Source organism: Acartia tonsa, chromosome 10 (genome assembly GCF_053477335.1).
Source record: "Acartia tonsa isolate MP-2025a chromosome 10, ASM5347733v1, whole genome shotgun sequence".
NCBI lineage: Eukaryota > Metazoa > Arthropoda > Copepoda > Calanoida > Acartiidae > Acartia > Acartia tonsa.
In genome coordinates, this window is record NC_137269.1 from 23,671,202 (window position 1) to 23,693,067 (window position 21,866).

Consider the following 21,866-nt stretch of genomic DNA (forward strand, 5'->3'; position numbering starts at 1 on the left):
CCTCCCCCTACCTCCTCTTTTACTATCGATGTTCCATCACTTTCGCATAATACCAAAACTATTACTTCGCACATGGCTGCGATTTTTTACACTCGGGAATAACATTACAATTTTTTTTGTTAGTAGTGGAAACACAAACATTTTTTGAAGACTAAATGTTTTAGCGATTCCCATGAAGATTAGGTTTTTAATGTATCTTTTTAAAGTTTTTAATATTTTCAAAATAACTGAGAAAGAAAATCTTCGAACTGAAAAACATTGACAAAAAAATCCACGAATGAAAACATCCAATAATGTTAATGATATTCTTTCTAGTACTAGGTGATAAAAAGTGTTTTATATTTGCAAAAAGAAAGGGGAACGCATACTCTGTAATAATTTGCGGTTATATTGATTTAATAATATTAATTTTTGTGAAAGTGATGTCACACCTTTAAATCTCGTAGTATCTTATGGTACAGGGATAGGAAAATAAAAATTAAATCAATCTTCCACAAAATTAAAATGTTTAAACTTTCTAGCTGGAAAATTTGAGTGGAGGTTGGGTTTTGGATTAATTTACCAGTCATTATCCTCTATTTAATATTGCTATATAGAATAGAAAATTCTAAGATAAAGAGATGCATAATCAATTAAATTTATATTACTATCATTATCCTTTATATCACTGAGTATATCTCAGATTTAATATTGCTATATAGAATAGAAAATTCTAGGATAAAGGGATGCATAATCAATTAAATTTAATTAACTATTATTCATTGTATAAAAACCTACAAGTTATCTATAAACCAGGGAGGGATAGGACATTGCACTAAGTCCTAATCTTATTTGTTAGCTAAAAACTTTGGGTACTTTAAATGTATTGTGATTGTTGGGCTCTAAATGTTTGAAAAATCTCTAAACTTTTCAACTAATGATCTTAATCTACAGAGGAGGTTAATTTATTAACATCATTGGAGATGTATCGACCATTGTCTTATCCCTTAAGATCCCTGCTATCATTCTTTTTTATTGTGATATACACTCCCTTTATACATGTTCAAAGATGTTTTCCTGTGTTCTCAAGATTTCATCACAATTATCTTTTTATATCCTCTCTCTATCTATCTATCTATTTTTCTCTTTCTCTCTTACATTCTTTCTCTCTAAAATATTTCCTTTTAGTCTTGACATCAATTGTAAAGTACATTTTACCACTGTAAGTCTATCTGTCTGTCTGTCTGTAATGCTTTATCCTGGAGTCATCTGTAAGGCTCTGAAGGTCCTGAATCAAGGAAGAGTGGACAATAGCAGTTATTATACAACCGTTCCTTACTCAATATATTTACCTGCTACCAAAGACATAATTTTACTATAAAAATTATGGAAAAATTTATTTTCCATTGCCTTTTCCATGTATTATTACAACAGTAAGAAATTTTAGAGAATTTATAGCAATAAGCTACGCTGCAAAGTGGTGCAGTCATCCTTGTTCAATTACATAAAAATTATTACGAGGGCAAAGAAATTTAGGAAATTAAAATGTATGAAATCGATATAAAATTAGAATCTACAAATAATTTTTCCAAAGCATATTTACTACATTAAAAATATTTTATACAGTGTTTCTTTTTTCTCTCTCTCTCTCTCTCTCTCTCTCTCTCTCATCTATTTTCTTTCAAGAAGCGCAGCTACTCTTCTACGGTTTTCTCCAACGTTTGTCCGTCAATTTTACTGAGTTTCAAAGCTAATTTGAGGAAATACATTGCAATTCTGAAGACTGAATTTTTATAGGTCTCTGTTTTAATGCTGTATTATAATTCACTAGCGGCTGTGCCACTAGCATCTAGGAGTAAGAAAGGGTTACTGAAAACCCATCCAAAACAATAGCCTAAAAACATACCTGGAGCTTTCCTTAAAAGAAGAGCTCATTTAATTTAGCAGTCATGGAAATTTTAAGACTTAAATAGACTACTTTATATACTAGAATAATGTTATTGCTACGCTTTATGGACATAATTGATCTTGTTTGATACAAATAGGTTGTATGAAGTTATTTTTATAATCTATTTGAAAGATTGGTTACAATTTCTTGTTCGTGATCTTTTAGGGTTGTTTTCAATAATTGGGCTACCCTTTTCTTTAGTCAAGGTGTTAAGTATTTTTTTACTTCAGTTAAATTGTTTTCTTTTATGAATAAAGTAGTAAGGTTTTTTGTCTAAAGCTTAGAATCGTAATAACTACTGAACTGATTTAGTTTTCTTTTCTAGGGAAGCTTCACATAGGTCCCTAGATAGTTTTAAGCTATTTTTCTTCTCTTTTTCCCTTTGAATGAAAAGCGCCTAGACGCAGCCGCTAGTTAAAAAGTAAAAAATCAGTAAAGTTTTGATTTTTTCAATATTTATGTGTAAAATCTTTCAAAAAAACTAACTAAACTAATGATTTCTTCTGTCTAGGTTTGACCAATCTTGTGGAGCTTGACTTGTCCAACAACTTCATGCGTAAGATTCCTGTGGATGCCCTGAGTATCCTCACCAACATCAAGTTTCTCAACCTGGGCTCCAACATGATTGAGGTATGATAACTTGATTTATGGCGTGAAAGTTTTTTGTGTCGGGTTCGAATCTGGACCATATCGCTTAAATAATAACGTAAAGTTGAATTTATTCTTTCTATGTCCGGCCGTCCGACGCTTGAATAGGAGATACGGAAAGTGTCATGTCTGTCGTCATTAAAAATACGTATAAAAGAAAGGAGAAGTGGTAAAGGAAACCCCTAAAAAAAGAGATGGATTTAGACGTATTTTTCTGACGTCACACATGACACTTTCCGTCTGTATCTCCGCTTGAAATGCGTAGGAGGAATGCATTGGCCATTTCACAGGCGCAACTTACTACTATGCACACTTAGGACTTCCAGACAAAGGGAAATCCAACCTAACCAAACCAGACCCAATTTATAAATTATACTGATTTTCCTAATAATTAGCATTAAAATTCCCCATTTTTATAATAGATAGTTAACCTTATTTGTTTTGAATATGTTTGATTAGAGTATTAAAAGGATGTGAATTATTATAAACAGGAAGGTTATTTCTTTCTATTGAAGGTATAAATGGCTTTTCAAATTAAAATTACTTCTTTATAAATTTTCAATGTTAGATCTTTGAAGGTCGCAACAAGTGAAAAGACAATTTTAGAAAATTATACGTTGCACTGTAAAAATGTAGGTCTTTTTGAAACTTATATTACAGTATGTTTTGCTTTAAATTCTTCTGTAAATAGATTCACAGTGGCGTGATTAAGGGGGGTGTAGGGGCCTTTCAACACCCTCGTCAAACAAGATATTAGTAAAATCTATATTCCTTCTTTTCACCCCTTAACCCCATGGTAAATCGCTAGCACGACAATTAGCTTGTGTTGTATATGCATTGAAATATAGGTATAATTAAACCTTTTATAAAACTTCGTTTTTTATTAAAATTTGATAAAGACTTTCATCGATGGAAATACATTTTTACAGTCTCACAATAAGATATTTTAGATTATAAACCTATAGTTTCAAAAAATAAATTGCATTTGAGAGTTTTAGCGGGAAAAAGATCTACAGATTTCATAATTTGCATCATTTTTGGAAGCGCATTTTTCCATTGGGGATGTCCGATTGTGTGTCCGTCTTCTTTGTGGTTTTTTAAAACCATTTCTATCAAGAAATTCCAATGTATTTTCTGTAAAATACTTCAATTTTCTTATAAAACAAAAATTGGGAATAGTCCCTTTCGTAACACCGCCCCATAAGGGGCGATTCGTCGTATTTTTAAAATGGCTTTTTATAGGTTATTTTAGGTTAGGTTAGGTTATATTGGGTTAGGTGTTTGCCCCACAGGGTTAGGTAATTGGCCCCGCAGGGTTAGACCCCCCCGCAGGGGCTAGAAATAGGAGAAAAGCTACTGTGAAAAATACGAAGAATCGCCTCATATGGTGCGATGTTACGAAAGGGACTATACCCAAACATTTTTTAAAGATAAATTCCAATGTATTTTCTGTAAAATGCTTAAATTTTCTTATTTGACAAAAATCGGTAGTTTGTTATTACTATGAACATTATTGTCCATATTTTATTAGATTAACGGATAATCGCATTATATAACATATTTTTTGCCATAAAATTATTATTTTATAACAATTACAGTTGATATTACAACTATTATTATATCATGATAAATATGTTTTGCTAAAATAATTTTGGCAAATTATTTGAAATGTGTTTTAGCAATTTTTCTTTTTTCAATTTAAATGTATTTCCTGATTTTTGGTCAAATTTTATTTAATAAAAGTTGTTATATATCTTTTTTGAAAACTAGGATTCTTTATAGCTCCTTATAAAGTGGCAAAAATTACTTTTGTTAAATATTTGGTAAATGTGGAATACATATTAGATAGCTCACTTGATTTTATTAAATTTATGTTCTTAATTCTTTAAGTACCTTAACAAACATATTTTTATTACGCATTAGACGCATTTAATGTCATATTTATAAAGTAGCTGTGCTGTTAAAAAAATATATTTTGGAGGTTAACACCCCTGTTTAATATAAAATATATATCTGTATTGATTCAATTCCAAAAATTGTACAGTAGTCATTTATAGGAAATCTATATATTGAATAATTGAACAAACGAAGGTGTCGTTTTGATTTGTGTATATTCCCCCCCCCCCCTTCCATAAAATTCGAAGGTAACCAAATAAAGAATCTTCACTTAAAAAATCAGGGGAAAATAAATTCTGCAAATGATTCATTTTGAAAGAACATGGCTTTAAACTTGTAATTTTCACTTTTTACTTTCCATTGAATTGCATTGCATTGCATCCTTATATAAAAGTAACAGGATGTCTATATGTCTGAATGTCTGTCCGTAGCTATGGATCTCGTTAACCACTGAGCCTTCATTGTATTTATTTGCAGTGAAGCTTAACATAGGTCTGTGAAAGGTTTATAAAAGTTTTTTTACTTTTTCATTTCTAGCAAATATTTTAAGTGGATATTTACTTCCCCCTATATTTCCCCACAAGTAACTCCATAGGCAGGCGTAGCCGCGAGTGTTGATTGAAATGTATATTTGTGTAAGTTTCAACAAAATAAGGAGTACAAGTTTTGAAAATAGATGTATGCATCCATAATAAAATTGCATGCCTGACTTCCTTATATACCAAGCCAAATTAATCAACAAACTTTACATTTTTTATACAGTTTCAACAGCGGGAAATTTGAAATGATTTTGAAAATGAAAAGTAGCATAACGATATTTTTCATATAAATATCAATCCTTTTTTTGTGGCAAAGCAGCTAAAAATTCTACTTAGTAACGATTATAATTTTAAGATAGGGCAATTTTCTTTAAACTATCCTCCGTTAAAGGATATATTAGATTATCCGCTCTACTTTATAAATCACCATTCCAACATCTGTACTATTAAATGCAATATATGACAAGCTATTCATTTCAAAATAGATTTAGATTTCGTGTTTTTTACTGTCTGTTATTATATTTGTTTTTTTTTTTAAATATGATAAAATCAACAATCATCGTATTACTTCTAGTTTTATATCTTACCTATAAATTATCCATTCTGAAATGTTAGAACTGCTTTATGTATGTCTATTAGAAATTAATTAATTTAGAAACAAGAGCAAATATAACTTAAATCAATTTTATGCCTTTCGATCATGCCATGCTTAAAAGACATAGACCTTATTGTTGGGGAAATGTGATTTTCTCAATTGCTATTTTAGATAGACAGCTGCAAATTTTTGTCAAGATTCCTATTTTTTATGCGCATCTGCGCAATACATTTTTGTCCGTCTGTTTGATGGTCATGCTTAAAAAGACAAAAGAGTTATTATTTCAGTTCTAAAAGGCATCACTTTTCATGAAAACTATTCTTATTATTGATCTTTTATTAATAAAAGAAATCTATTCTAGAGTATCGAAGATGCTGACCTGCAGGCTCTGGCCGACCTGGAGTACCTGGATCTCTCCAGGAATCTGATCAAGGAGATTCTACCTGGAACATTCCTTGGTATGCCAAGCCTCAAGGGACTAGACTTCAGTGTCAACGTTGTTAGAAAGGTAATATTTTATAAAAAGTTATGAACAAGTTGAGATCTGATAGTAAATTTTTCTTTCCTTGTATTTTCCATCTAATGAAGCCTAAATTTGCACACAAAGGGTTATTTGTCCAAAATTGTCCTTTCCCTGAATTCCTAAGATATTTTAATATTTTCTATGTATAAGATCAGGGATCTCAATGGATAAGACAATGACAGATAAATTAATGATTATCCCCAACACAAAATTTCCCCTGCTGTAGATTACAATTTGTGGTTGAAACGTTTGGACACTAAACTTAATGAAACAACCAACCAAAATTCAATAACAGTCCTAAAAGTTGTTCAGCCACTGAACAAGAAAAGGTTATTATACGACATTGGGGACTAGTGTAATAAACAGCCCAATGTCCTCTCCCTCCCTGGGTATAAGATACTTTATTAAGATAATAAAGGTACTAATCTCATTATTCTATTACTAAATTGTAAAGTTTATATAACAAGGTTTTAAAACATATTGTATGGGGGTCAGTAAGAAAGAGTTATGGGCAGCCCAATCTTGTTAAATAAAAATTATGTTGCAGTATTTTATCATCATTTCCAGGGACCAAAGTCGGATCAGGGAATTTAAAATTCTTTTTCAACTCAAAATCAACTGTTACCGCAGAAAGCTTTTATAATACTTTTTTTCAATTTTTTTTTTTGCTGCTTCTCTTGTTATTGACATTAAGGTCCTTTTTACACTTAGGTTTAATGGGGTAAAAACGAAAGAACACTGACTGTTGAAAATTTACTAAAAAATTAATTCAAATGCTATTGACCTATCCTTGTATAACTGTGATCTTTAACCCCTGCTGGTCATACATAATCTTAAAAATCACGGCCCAAATTACAGGTGCCCAATTAGGGTTCTTAATCAGAGGTTAGGGGAACTTTAACAGCATTAAAATGTCGCAGAATTATTGATAGATAGAGTATAACCAGTATGACAACATCCATAATTAAGAAAGCACAGATCTATAAAAAAAAAGCTGAACAGCCGAAGGTCAATAATAAAAAATAGATTCTCATTAGTCAAGTAAATCTTCTAAAGAATTAGATTTAGCTCAATGTTCAGAGAAATCTTCACCAAAAATAGTCAAAACACTTTTCGGATAATGGAAAGGAAACAAAGTAGCGGGTTTTGTCATATTTTCACAGTAGCTTTCTCATATTTCTAGGTCCTTTGGGGCTAATTTCCTAATACTGCTAGGCAATCATTAACATTTACCTAACCTACCAAAAGCTACTATGAAAATTCTAACAAATTTATTTATACCTTGAGCCCTGTGATACTTTATTTTACAGGTTTAGACACGAAATTTTTGCAAATATTCCGTGGGTTCCCTGTTCTTTTACTAAGCCAGATCTTATCTGGAATATTAACTTTTAATAAATACAAATTTAGCAAACATAAATCATCAATTTTTTTCAGTAATTTTTTGATTCTCTGTATAGGCTTTGGGAAAAAAATATAATTGAAATGACATAATCTAAACTGATACTTTATGTTGTTAATATTCAATAAATTATTATAATCTAAAAATAAGTTTACAATTTTGAAAGACTTTTTGGATGGCCTATAAAAAATGACGTCATACTGGCCTGCCATTGGTCAATTAAAATGTACATATACTGGCCGGCCATTGGTAATTTAGTATGTGTATTGGCCTACCATTGGTCATTTGTATTGGATTTTTTATAGGCAATATAAAGAGCTATTTTAAATTTGGACGATGCAAATAGAATCTTTTTGATTTTGAGAATGATTATGTGGTCAACCCTACAAGTGTTGTAATTCAGGGAGGGAGGGGATATTGGACTGTTTATTACATAAATTCCTAAAGTTTTATAATAACTGTTTCTTATTCGTTGGCTTAAAAACTTTGGGGACTTTTTGTAGAATTTTGATTGGTTAGTTCATAAAGTTGAGTGTCCAAACATTTCACCCAATAATTTTACAGAAGGGGTAACTTTGTGCATCTTCATTGGGAAAGTACATCAATTTATCGGTCATTGTCTTATTCCTTTAATTACCTGATTGTAATTATAGAAAACCAATTCAACCTCCAACACTGTTACAAATTTTTTAGCACAAAAAAATATTCATTCATTAACCTCAAAATTAATTCTTAATTTTACTTGAAAAGACGATTGCTGTTAGATTTGCTTCATAATTGCGTTTTATAGTTTACTCTTACAATCAGAGATCTAAAGGGATAAGACAATGAACGATAAATTGATGTACATCCTTAACAAATTACCCCTTCTGTAGATCAAAATTAATGGTTGAAACGTTTAAACACTCAACTTGATAAAGTGACCAATAAACATTCACTTTAGTTCCCAAAGTTGTAAAGTCAACGAATAAGAAAACGTTATTATAAAACGTTGAGGACTAGTGTAATAAACAGCCCATTGTCCCCTCTGCTTTACGTACAATTCCACTCTTGGAACTACTGTATAAAAATGAATGACTGTCTCTCTCTGTTTCTATCTCGTGCTGAGAATTGAATATTGAAATAGATGACAGTGAAGGATTTAATCAGTTAGTGAGGCATATTGCATCTCAAGATAACTCATTTAGCCTCTAACTTATCCCACAGTCAAATATAAACAATTTTTAGAAATAATTATATTAGCTTTTTTATAAAAGATTATTTTATTTTTTAAACTTACGGATGATTTGGAGTCAATTTTTTTCTTGTGATGCAAAATCCATTGCTGTAATGAGGGCAGACATTTAGAACAACTTTGTCATCCTACATAATCTGTTACATAAGAATTTACCCACCAACTTTAAAAAGACCCCTCATTCGTTTGCTCAAAATAAAATATTGGAACGATTACCAAATTTGGAATAGTTGTTACCAATTAACAATGTCTAAACTTTTTTACCAATGGTTTTTAATCCACAGAAGTGTTCGAACGAAATAAACTTTTGTTATTGATATGTCTTTTAGTGAATAGTTTTTTTATGATAGAAAAATACTTTATTATAAGGATATAGAGGAAATTCCATGGCTATCTAACAATCAAATGTAATAATTTTTGTAATTTCAAACAAAGGTCTTGGTGAATGAGGCTAAATCATAAATAGATAAAGTAAACAGCTACTATGTCAGGCGCATTTCAAAACTTCAAAGAATAAAACTTACAAATGTAGCCATGCAAACAAAAATACTTCATACATGACTAAACAAAACAGATAATTCAGTTGAAAATTATTTTGTAATTGTAGAAAAACATTAAAATTTATGCATTCTGACTATGCTGTAATTTCAAATATGAATATACATCACTTATTGTATAATTTTTTCAATTACCTATATCCTATTATTTAAAGTAGTAAGATTCTTTTGTCTGAAGCTTAAGATCTTAATTACTTCTTCATGAATCTATTGGGTTTTCTATTTAAGGTAAGCATTACATAGGTTAAATGAAGGATACAGGTTTTTTGTTTCAGATTAAATACTTAGGATGGTTTTAGGATATTTTCTAGCTCTCTGCCCCATTTAAAAATGCTAAATGCTATGGGTGCATTCGCTAGTTATTTTATATTATAAGAAAGATATAGTAGTAAATATAAGCTTTTAAAAAGTTAGCTCTATGGAAAGATAAAATTTGTTCCTTTCGATTTTTGTCTCTTTAGAAGGTTGGGTGAATGAAAGGCTTGTAAATTTTTCTTACCCACCTTGGCTAAAATTATTTTTCTTTTAGATAAAATCTCTCTATTTTTAACTAAGCTATATAAAGATATTTTGAAAATTAATATGATGTGATACACTTAATTAGATGTAATGATGGAGGTACTAGAAACAAGACAAGATAGATTATGTCCATTGTGGCAAAGCTTATGTATAAAAGTAAATCAACAAAATGTAAAGCCTTTTATAGCCAAAAGATTTGCTGCAAATTAAGAAAAATAACTTAACCTGAGCTAGATATTTAAATCATTTTAGTGGTGCGCCAGATCTGGGCGATCCAACTTTCCACCAATGAGAGCACAGCATTGTATGAAATGACGCGCTGTGATTGGCTGAAATTTGGCGCACCCCGATCTGGCTCACCACTAAAATGATTTAAAGATCCAGCTCTGGATAATCTTTAGTTGAAATGTTCAAAAAAAGGTTTCATGTAAATTTGTGTAACTGAATAAAATCTTGCTTTAAAAGAGTGCATGATTAAGTGGCCTTACCTCTTACATTCAAACATCACTTTGATTTCATAACCTTTGTCTGCAAGATAGATACAATTCAATTAGAAGTACCTAATTTACTAACTGACTTACATACTAATAAGATTTGTAGATAAGCTTCGCTGATAATAAATGATAATACATGAAGAGTAAGAAGATAATTATATATTAAAACATATTTATCAGTCTACTAAAATCTAAGGGGGATAGAACAATTGCGACCTAATAAATCAACTTTCCCCCCCCCCCCCCAAAAAAAAAAAAACATTTTTAAGCTACAAAATATATAATATATTGAAAAGAAACAGTAGGAAATATTTATTGTCAACTGCCCTGTCCCTCTATCCATGGTTATGATAAAGTTTTAGATTAATAACAGAATAAGATTAAGATTTTTTAGTTTCATCTAATTACTAGTCAGTAGGGTTTTGGGCAGACTTTTTGAAATGACTATTTTGTTGCAAACTTTATTTTATTACATCTTTAAAGGTGACCCAACCTTTCCTCCAAAAACGGTTTTGACTTGCTGCCAGGTTTATAATAAAAAAGAAATATTCTCACGAAAGAAATCTAAAAAGTCTCTCAAGGCAAAAGTATTAAAGGTAATATTTTAAAACCAAATGAGGCATTTCAAATCTAATAAGGTTTTTAAATGACATATAAATAACTAGAGTAATAAAAAGAACATTTTAAAGATATGAATAAATAGTAGCTTACTGCATCGTATTATAGACAGCTTTCTACGGATAGTAAAACTGGTATTAATTTTATGATTTTTGTTTTTTTTTCGTAGAGAATACATTACTGTACATGATTTTTCAGAATGACTTCGAACCGGTTCTAACCCAGCGGATATTAATCGGTTTCAAAGCCAAATTGTAAAGGTTATTCAGTGCTTTAGTTTATTTGGATCTTAAATGGGATTCTAATCCATCAAACTAACCGACACTCTCAACTTATATTTAACCCAGTATTGTTTACCTATAAGATCTCTAAAACTTCACATCACTAATATTCTAAAAAGACAGAGTAGAGAAGATTGAAAATAAAAATACGGGTCAGAATGTTATTGAGGGATCTTTGCCTAGATTTTTGGATTTTCTGTAAAGTATTTAGTTTAAAGGCCTTTGATTTTCTATTGCAATTATAAAAATTACTAAAATAACTTACAGTCAAATACATTTTATTTAAAAAAATAGTTTTTATTTATGTTATATTGCATTTATAAAAATTACTAAAATAACTTACAGTCAAATACATTTTATTTAAAAAAATAGTTTTTATTTATGTTATAATGTTGTCTTTTTTTAGCTGTCCTTTGAATAAACATTTGTAGAAGAAAAGTGTCTGTATCATATTAATATCCTTTTTGAGCTTTTGTAAACCATTAATTCTAATTACTATGTTGTACCTGATATAAAAATTGAATAATAATATTTTGCAAGGTTTGGCAAATGTAGCGCATTAAATTTAAAAGCGCCAGCTTGCACTTTTGCACATCAGCTTAGAGAGGGGCGGGGATAGGGAAAGGACATAAAAAAAATGTTTGTCAGCGATCAAAAATAACCAATTTTTTTGTCAATATTAGGGTCAATATTGTAAAATAACAAACTCTTATTTATTAATTGAAGTAGGTAACGTAATAATCCATGGAATAATTAACATAAAATAAAATTTCTAAAGATATTAATTCCCTTTCTTCCTGTGTTGGGTTACGGAGCTTGAGTGATTTAATATGCGGAGGCGTTTAGAGGATTCTGTATTAGGGTTGGGGGGAGAGTAAACACGATAGGAAGAGATTAAACAATTAGACACTTGGAAATTAAAATTGACTAGGTTAAAATTATGCTTAAATTTCACTTAAAATTATAAACTAATAAAGAATATTAATTTTTCAGCATAGGCATATACCTACAATCCAGAAAGGCATGTCTATGTCTACATGGGTTTCCTTATTTTAGTATAACTTTTATATGATTTCATTTGTTATGATTAAGAAAACTTTTAAAGTAAATGAACTATTTAAATAGATTTAAACACTCGAATCCAATAAAAATTTCATTAACCCTTAAACTTAACTGACTTAATAAGAGTTATGGATTATACAGTAGCTATGCTTATAAAAACTAGTAAAAGTAAGTGTAAAAGATAAGTAAGATAAGCTGGAGGGCCATGGGAAAAATGCACAATGCAATTGAAATTTTAAATTGTATACATTACATTTTTTGTCTAGTCCTTCATGGGATAAAGGAATACAAAAAAAAACATTTAATTTCAATGTTGAAGCTCTTTTTACAAATTTTTTGTCATTTTTTACAGGCACTAATGCTTCTTTAATGTTTCAATTATCTTTTCATTTAATTGTACTTTTCTTAGTAAGTATTAACACTATGTGGCTATTGGTTAATGCAGTTTAAAAGCCAAGGCAAAAACCCCCGCCCCTCCCTCTGACAAAAAATAATAAGATTTTTATAAAAAGACCTAATATTTTTCCTAATAGCCATAGCAATTTTAACTTTTAAAATGTTATTTAAAATAAAATGTTTATTTATCTTCATAGTAATTCTTTTCAAATAGAAAATTAACAAGGATACGTAAAAGCAAAGCAATATTGCTAAAGATATTTAAAAATGAATATCATTTTTGTCATGAAAGAATCATCCTATCTATAGAAAACAGTTTTAGTTGCTTAGATTTTCAGATGAAGTCTATGGTACAATGTTGTAGTTCTTTAAAAAATTGCAAAAAAAATGAGGGAGTGCCCAGTCTTTCTGAACAAGCAAAGGGTTCAAAGTTCGCAACAATCATTCGCAAAATTTTCGCTATCATGTGTTTGTGTGTGTTTGGTTGGTGTGTGTGCGTGTAGTTGTGTGTGTAAGTGTGTGTTGAAGTCTGTGGGTCAATTTACAAGCTATTTTGAGGCAACTTTCCCTTTTACTTAGTATTTTAGTTTTACAACTAAAATATTTGTTTTAATTTCACATATTATTCCAAAATAAGTTCCATTTTATTTGTAATGTCTAAGAAAATTATTTTGTTTGTATTTTTCCTTATTCTAATAACCAGCTGCTCCGCCTCTAGTCTATATGTTTTTCGGGGACAGATAAATAGCTTAAAACTACAATGAGAAATGTAATGCATACTTACGAAGATCAATCCAATCAAAATTCAAGAGATTTTTTAGTTCAGAAAAAAGAACGCCTTACAATTTAAAGTCAAAGAAGAAAAAACTTAAATAAAGAAATCTAGAAAATTAAAAGTTCAACGAAAAAAAGTATCTATTAAACATGAATGCAAAATAAAACTCAAGTCAGTTTTAAATTAAATTTAGTCTGAAAAATTAGCGCAAAAAAAGATTTAATGACCCGACCATTTTTCAATTATTACCAAATCTAAGGTTATGCTTTTTGGTCCATCGAACTTATCAAGCTGGGAAGAAAAATCACAGACAATTTGTTTAAATCAATGGATTTTTTTAACCTCTCTTTTTCAGAGGAAAAGTAATAGTATTTATCAAATAAGAAGCTCTTAATAGGGTCTTTTAAGAAAAATACCTCTCTGGCAAAAGCCTGTGCACGCCACTAGGATATTTTTTTAGATGAATGTATAGATATATTTTACTATATATATGCTAGATTTTTACAAAACATAACAGGGGTTCAGTAATAGGACAGTGAGAAATAAATGATATTCCCCTTATGTGTTAAATTAAGCCTGTGGTAGTTAAGAAAGATTATCAAATTGATTAACTGGCCCAGGCCTTTTATAACTATAAAACTAATAAATTTTCATAATTTAAAAATTGGTATTGCCAACAATTAATTTTGTTTTATTATATTTTATATGTAAAGAGCTTACCATATAAATAAAGTAGTTGCAAGTTTTAGGCTATTTTACATTTTCTTTTATCCTTTACAGGTTATTTTAAATCCTACTTAGTTTATTATGCATCCATACAAGGAAAGCACGACTTGAAGTTAGATTTGTATGGCGGTATTTAAATAGTTTGCTACTTGCAGTCTGCTAAAGATATCCAAATATTTTTATTTAGAATTCCATCTCCATTTTAAGACTAGTTGTTTGGAGTCGAGTGGGGGTGGGGAGGTCGACCTTTACTACTCAAATTATATTAAAGTTTCCTTGAAAAGTGTAGACCTATAGGTTAAGTTATTTTCGAGATCTTACTGGACAAACATACACACAAACAGCTTCTTAAGTAAATTTAGATTTTAAGCAGTAATATTTTTTCTTTCAGATTTAAAACTAGTTGTATAATTAGATGAAAAAGTAAAATTTCCACATAGTTCAAAGTGATTCAAATCCTTTTTTTGCTAATAATGAAAATGTTTCTTTCTAATATACCCTCCAAATACTTTCTCTGTTTAACATATTCCGCCTTCAAGCTTTATAATTTTATAACGTCATGGCATTATTAACCATAACACCATTCAGACTTATAGAGTAGCTTTGCTATTTAAAGAAAAACTTTAAGATCTCTGGCAGTTTTGTATAAGTGTGTATGTTTTGTAAATGTGAATAGCCTAAGTATTTGCTCAGTATAATCTCCCATGCTTCATTATACCCTATATGGACACTCTCTCTCTCAATAGTAATACTAGATAAGTACAATATAGAGGATATGAGTGTTGCGAAATTTTGCATATTTTTGTTCTGTTTAAATCAGTGTTGCTTCCATAAATCTCAACAAAAATTTCAAGCAACTGAGCTAATATTTCAATCAATTTAAAGTTTGTAAAAAAATTGCAGCTTAATAATAAATATTTTAGCATTTCTAAATAACTTTTCCATTATAGTTTAGTTTGGTCCTTTCTTTATTTAAAATAATTACAGCAAACCTATTTCAAAAAAATGATAAAAATTAGGGGATGAAATAGATTTTTTTCATCAAATTTCTTTATTTTTCTGCAAATAAAAATTATGGTAAGTTACTTGTTGTTTTTACTTGCTCTTATAGTTGTCTATAATAAATATTATAAAATAGGGAACATCCTAAAAATATATTTATATGTATTTCTCTATGAGATTGTTACACCTAGATAGGTATACCTATACAAATTGTCTTAAGATCCTAGCTAATATATTCAAGGCCTTTTTTTTGGCTGTTAAACAGCTAGATGCAAAATATTTTTCTCAAAATATTTGAGGTAACCCTAGCTGAGGATAAATATTGTAAATATCTTTACTCTTTGACCTCCCCAATTCTATGTAACAGTCTATACATCTCTGTGTAGTAACATATTTACAAGGATAGGTAAATAAAAGATAATTTGATAATTTGATTAAACTTTTGTAGTGAAAGTTTAAAACTGATATTAAATATAGTAATAAATACTTGCGGCTGCGCCCCTATAGAATCTAGGGACTGAGTATTAAAAGGGGTAAAAAGAGGCAGAAAAATTTTCCAAAACCATCACAAGGCTAAAATCTAAAAATAAAATAGCCTAAAACCATCATGGGACATGTATGAAGTTTCCCTCAAGTGGAAAACTCAATAAATTCAGTATTTATTAAAATCATTAGCTTCAGACATAAACAACCTTACTACTTTATATATTAGGATTTGTAAAAGCTAAGATTTTAGTTTCTTGGCAAACTTAATATTCCTTATTCCCTGGTAAATAAGGCATGTGTGCTAACAAATGATGAACATTATGCCAAAATGGCGGCTAAAGCGCAAATACCGCGTAGCTAATTCAAATCCCTTTAAGATGAATGTTGAGTACTTTGTTGGGCTTGGGTGGGAATTTTAACACTGATTAGGCCGTTAACAAATTCGTCCATTTATCCTATATGCTTCATTGGTAGATTTTTTATGGTAATAAATAACTTTTAGAGTAAAAACTTTTGAGATTATAGAAACTTTCAATGTTTTTTTTGCATATCTAATCATTGTATTTTATTTTAGGTTGAAGATGATGCCTTTGAAGGACTACGCTCTCTGGAATATCTGGATTTATCCGACAACAAAGTATTTTCTCTGCCAGCTGTTGCCCTCAGCCGCCTCCCCAATCTCAAGAGACTTAAGTTCGACTACAATCATATTGGTGTCTTCTCTTATGAAATTCTACGTTCAGTACAAGGACTTGAAGAACTTTCCCTGGCCTACAATTTGATCAGAGAGATTCCTGAAGGAACATTCAAGGATCACAAGAACCTTAAAATCCTGAATTTGTATGGCAATCTTATTTCTGAGATTAATCTGCAAACATTAAAAGGAATCGAATCTAATATTGAATACCTTGATCTTGGCTTCAATGTGATTGACAAAATTGACCGCATCAGCTATCCCAGCCTAAGATATTTGAATCTGGAAAAGAACAGCATTAAAAATGTCACTGGAATTTTTAATAAGCTACAAAACCTTCAAGTTCTGAACATTGGCGAGAATCAGGTAGAAGAGATTGGCTCTGACACATTCGAGGAGATGACAAACTTGCTGACGATAAACATGAACCAAAACAAGATAAGAATGTTAAAACCTGGCATTTTTGCTAACCAGTACCTTACCAAGGTGAACATGAGTGGTAACAAGTTGGAAGAGATTGAAACTGGATCCTTCTCTGAACTGAACATCCTAGAAGATGTTGATCTTAGCAATAACATGATTACAACCATTAAGAATGGTGCGTTTGATAGAATCCCACACCTGAAACGTCTTCATTTACAAGGAAATCGGCTGGTTAACTACAAGGGCGACATCTACTCTGGCATGGGCAATGATACTGAACTGGAATACCTAGACTTGAGTGACAATGAGATCAATTATCTCTATCCTGAATCATTTTCATTCCATCCTATGCTGAAATGGGTCAACTTTGCCAAGAATAGACTTCCCTTTTTCCCAACACAATTCATCAAGGGATTAAACTACCTGGAATATCTAAACCTGGAGCGCAATCAAATCTCCAGCCTGGAAGACAACGACTTTGCCAGCATGTCGCGCATGCGCACACTCAAACTTGCCCACAATCAGATTGGACCTATTAGTGAAACTGCATTCCAGAATTCATCCCAGCTTCAATACATAGATCTAAGCCATAACAATATTAGTGAACTGAAAAGTGATGTTTTTGTTGGCATAGTCCGCCTGCAGTTGGATGCAAGCTACAATAATCTATCAAAGATTCCATCAGATATTTTTGACAAGAGGAAAGTGTTTAGACTTGAAAGCATTGATCTCTCCCACAATCACTTTACTGAAATTCCTGTGGATGTATTGAAAAATCAATACTTCAGCCTGGAAACCTTAAAGATTTCACACAATGAGATCCAAGTCATACCTTCTGATGCAAACATCCTTGTCAATGTTAAAGAAATGGACTTATCATTCAACCCTCTCTCTAAGGACTCTATTGCCAATGTGTTGAATGAACCCAAGACTGTTCGTTCTCTGAACATGGCCGGTACAGGTATTGAAAAGGTTCCTGTTCTTGAAACACCCTTCCTTGTCAATCTAAATTTGTCTCACAACAGTATTGCCTATCTCAATGATGATATCTTGTCTAAGGCACAGTTGATGGAGAGTCTGGATGTTTCTCATAATGAGATACCAAACCTAAGCTCTGGATTAGCTTCAGCCTGGCCAGTTCTCAAGAATATGAAACATTTAAATATTTCCAACAATCCCATCAACTATATCATCAGAGGAGACTTTAACTATCTTGACAACTTAGAAACATTGTCTATGATTGATTTAGAAAAATGTTCAAAGATTGATCGCAATGCTTTTGGCAACATGGCTGCCCTAAAACGCCTGGATATGTATGGTTATCCAAAATTAACTTACCTGGATGTTAAAGGAATTCTTGGAGCATTTAATACACTAGAACATGTTTATGTTGAGGTTAAGGAGCCTATTGTTGGTGACCAGCTTACTCCTACCTTCAGCCCTCGCCTGCGTAGAATTGGAGTAATGGGCCCTAAAGTAGAAAACATAGCTATTTCAGCCCTAGCCGGTATCTCATCCAAGGTAATTGACATCAAGGTATCCGACACTAACATCAAGAACCTGCCAACCTCAATCTTCTTCCCTGTTCCCATGTCAAGTAAGATCAAGTTGGATGTTAAAAACAGTAAGCTCACTTCTATTGGCAACACCTTGCTGAGCTACCTTGACAGTAAGCAGAGGCATATTAATCTTGAGGGCTTGTCTACCAATCCTGTGTACTGTGATTGTAATGCTAGACCTCTGCAGCGGTGGTTGGCCTCAAAATCTTTGGACAACAGTCTTTACTCTGATCTAGATAGTGTAAAATGTTCAGCTCCTGATTTTCTAGCTGGCAAGCTGTTAGCCTCGATTCAGGAAACAGATTTAACCTGTGAGGGCCGTCCAACAACTACAACGACTGAAGTGGTATATTCTTCTTATGGCACAACTCCTTCCACTGAACTTGACATTATTTGGACAACAACTGAGAAGCGCGCCAAAAGTACTCCAGCTCCAACACCATCACCTGCAAGCAAATCAACTCATCTGGCCAACATGGACTCTTTGATCATTGGTATAGTCGGCGGTGTTGTTGCCTTTATCACAATCATTATCATAACCATTTGTATTATTCGTCTGAGATTGGCTGATAACCAATATCGTGGTGGACCCCTTGCTGGACCGTTGGCCATGCGTGCCCAGGGCAAGTGTACCTGTCTGAAGCCAATGCATCACCACGGGCCACCACCTATGACACCAACAATGTATGGCAACCATGGATTTATCTCCTATCCGAGCACACCTGTGCCCCCTCCCCCAGGACCTCCCCCACCACCTCTGGCCCTGACCTGGAAGGGAACAGTATCCTCGCAGAAGATGCTGCAAGGGCCGGCCTCCGTGCACGGCTCTCATTTCGGCACCGTGGGCGCCAACAGCTACCTGTCTACCGGCAACAGATCAGCTGTTTCCCGCGCCGGGTCAGTGTACCCCGGGGCACCCTTCCCCTCCACTCCCTACTACGTTACCTTCCCCAATGACTCGGACACAGAGCAGGACAGGCGTAGTCATAGATGATGGGCATCACTTAGTGTTAGGCACAATTCAGAGCCGTGATGCTCATTGTTACCGCCAAAACCTGACTGCTTTATCAAAGTGAAGTGGAGGGGTAACACATGGGCCTCCTGGTTTCTGGCGATAAATTCATTCAGTTAATTAAACATACAAAAAAAACAATGATCAAACATATTTGAATTATAAGACTATTTTTATTAAACAGAGACAATTACACAGAGTATTTGTATCTTGATAATAAAAGGGTATTATTAAAAATATCTGAAAGCATTTTGTACAGCTTTGTTCAGCTTTTTAAATGACAATTTTAAAAATTGATAAGTGAGAAAGATAGTTATTTTAATATAAACTTTTATATTTCTCAAAAGTGAATAATCTAGTGAATTAAATTTTGAAATACAGAAAAAAAACAATTAACTTGAAGATTACTAAATCTACAGAGTAAATAAAGATTTATCCCGATGATGTTATCATCATTTTAGAGCTCAATTTTTTAGTTTTAGATTAACACTGTATATTAATTAAATTTTAGTCCATAACACAAGATTATTTGTATAAGGCTCAATATTTTATATAAGGATTATTTTGCAATAAGTAAATTTTCAAATATCTTGTTTTATAGACACATAAAAATGCTCATGCTATTGGGGCAATTACCATAATAAACAAACCATTTTTTTTAGTAAATTAGTTAAAATTTTCAAACTTGATTATGATGGTAGTGGAACCTATGATCATTTTTATACCTTGTATCAGGGTTAATCAAACAAGGTTGTGACATCCAATGTGCTCAAGATGGAGTTATGTTTCAACTTTTATCATTTATTTATGATCAACTTTAAGTTAAACATGATATTGAAAGCAATTGATTAACAAAGCCTGTTAAAAGATTCACACTTTTGCTCAAATGATAAACAACCTTAACATAAAATTAAATAAAGTATTTTGCATTTAAATAAGTAATATGATTATAAAATGAAGTCAAAATAAAGTTATGTATTTGTTGGCATTTGTCTTTGCATAAAATCCCATTTTTGTAAATAATACTGTAGGGGTTCTGTGTATATTATGTCAAAAATTAATCTATGTTACAAAAATTCCAAATTTTTCCTGATTTTTTGATGAAATAGAAAAGCGTATTTTGATTTATTAAACAAATCTTGAAGCATTATATGTATATTAAAATGAATAGGTTTGCTAGGATTTGTAATCTTTTTCTTAAATCTTGATATGTTCTACATTTTATACACTGTAAATCAAGATAGAAAAAGTTAAAGGTTTATGTAAGACATTAAAATGTTACTTTATTGAGTATTTTTTAAAGTTAGTATGAAACTTTAAACTTTGCCTGAACTTATTTATACATTTTAGTACAGTGTGTTCGGATATTGAAGAAAAAGGGGCATATGATAGATTACCTCCTCCCTCTCTCCCAATTATGACAAATTATCTTTCCACCTCCTTCCCCCTCTCATAACTGATTAATTAGTTTGATCTTTACCCTAATAACCTTTATAAATATACAGATAAAGCTTTTTATTGATTTTTATCAAAATATTTTTATATAAATAAAACTTAAAGCTTAATTCACAATCCTAGGGAAAAAATTAAATTAAAATTAAACTTTGTCGAGAAAAAAAAATAGCTTAACAACTTCCTTTTCTAAATTCTACATACTTGATATTTAGTCAAAATAATAATAGCTCATTTTTGTCCTAATTGTGATAGATTAAGAAAATTCTCAATGTTGATTAGTCAAATTATATGATTTTTTAAACTTTAAAGTGCTTAAATGTATATTTGTACACTATTTTCATCCATTTAAGGTAAAATATTATTAGACTTTAACAAAATAAGTTTAAAATTAAAATTATTGTATTGTACTTTTTTAAGAGTTAAAACTATTTACTTCAGAAAAACAAATTACATCTAGAAAAAAGAAATTAAAGTTTTTTTTTAAATTATAAAAGTAAGGTTTTTTAGAATGTTAAGAATAAGAGTTTTGGTACACCTTTAACAGAGTTTTAAAAATATATGTTTTCATTTAAAATTTTGAATTCTCAAATTCAAATTAATTATTTGGTTTATTGAATTAAGTCCAACAATCCTTTTAAGTTTTACTTTTCAAACTTAGTATAATAAGTACACAAACTCTGATTCTTATCGGTCTTGTCTTGTAAAATTTTAATTTCGGACAATGCCAGTAAACATTGATGAATGGATGGATGCAACTAACCACAATACTCTACAACCTCATTATGAAACACAATTGTCTCAAATTAGTTGTTATTTTTTATTATTTTGTTATTATTATATAGTGTAATTTGTTAAAATGTGATTAAATCCTTAAAGTCCTTATCTTTTTAGTTTATTTTTGTACGCTCAAGCGAAAATTATTTACAAAGTTTTTAAAAAGTTTTAATGATTAATATATTACACATTGTAAATAAATAAAAATCAAACATCAACTATTCAAATGTTATTTTTAATTCTTTTTAAAATTTTGTTAAATAGTTAAA

The 21,866-nt window shown here is 30.9% G+C and overlaps 1 protein-coding gene across 1 annotated transcript in view; it reads left to right on the forward strand.

Moving 5' to 3' along the window:
* LOC145329668 (uncharacterized) overlaps window positions 1–20,989 on the forward strand; it is a 131,264-nt gene extending 110,275 nt beyond the window's left edge. The window contains exons 8-10 of the mRNA XM_080174016.1: window positions 2,439–2,557; window positions 5,967–6,113; window positions 16,255–20,989. Of these exons, the coding sequence (XP_080030142.1) occupies window positions 2,439–2,557; window positions 5,967–6,113; window positions 16,255–19,350 (3,362 nt within the window). The 3' untranslated portion in view covers window positions 19,351–20,989. The remainder of the gene's footprint in view (window positions 1–2,438; window positions 2,558–5,966; window positions 6,114–16,254) is intronic.
* Window positions 20,990–21,866: the final 877 nt, after the last annotated feature.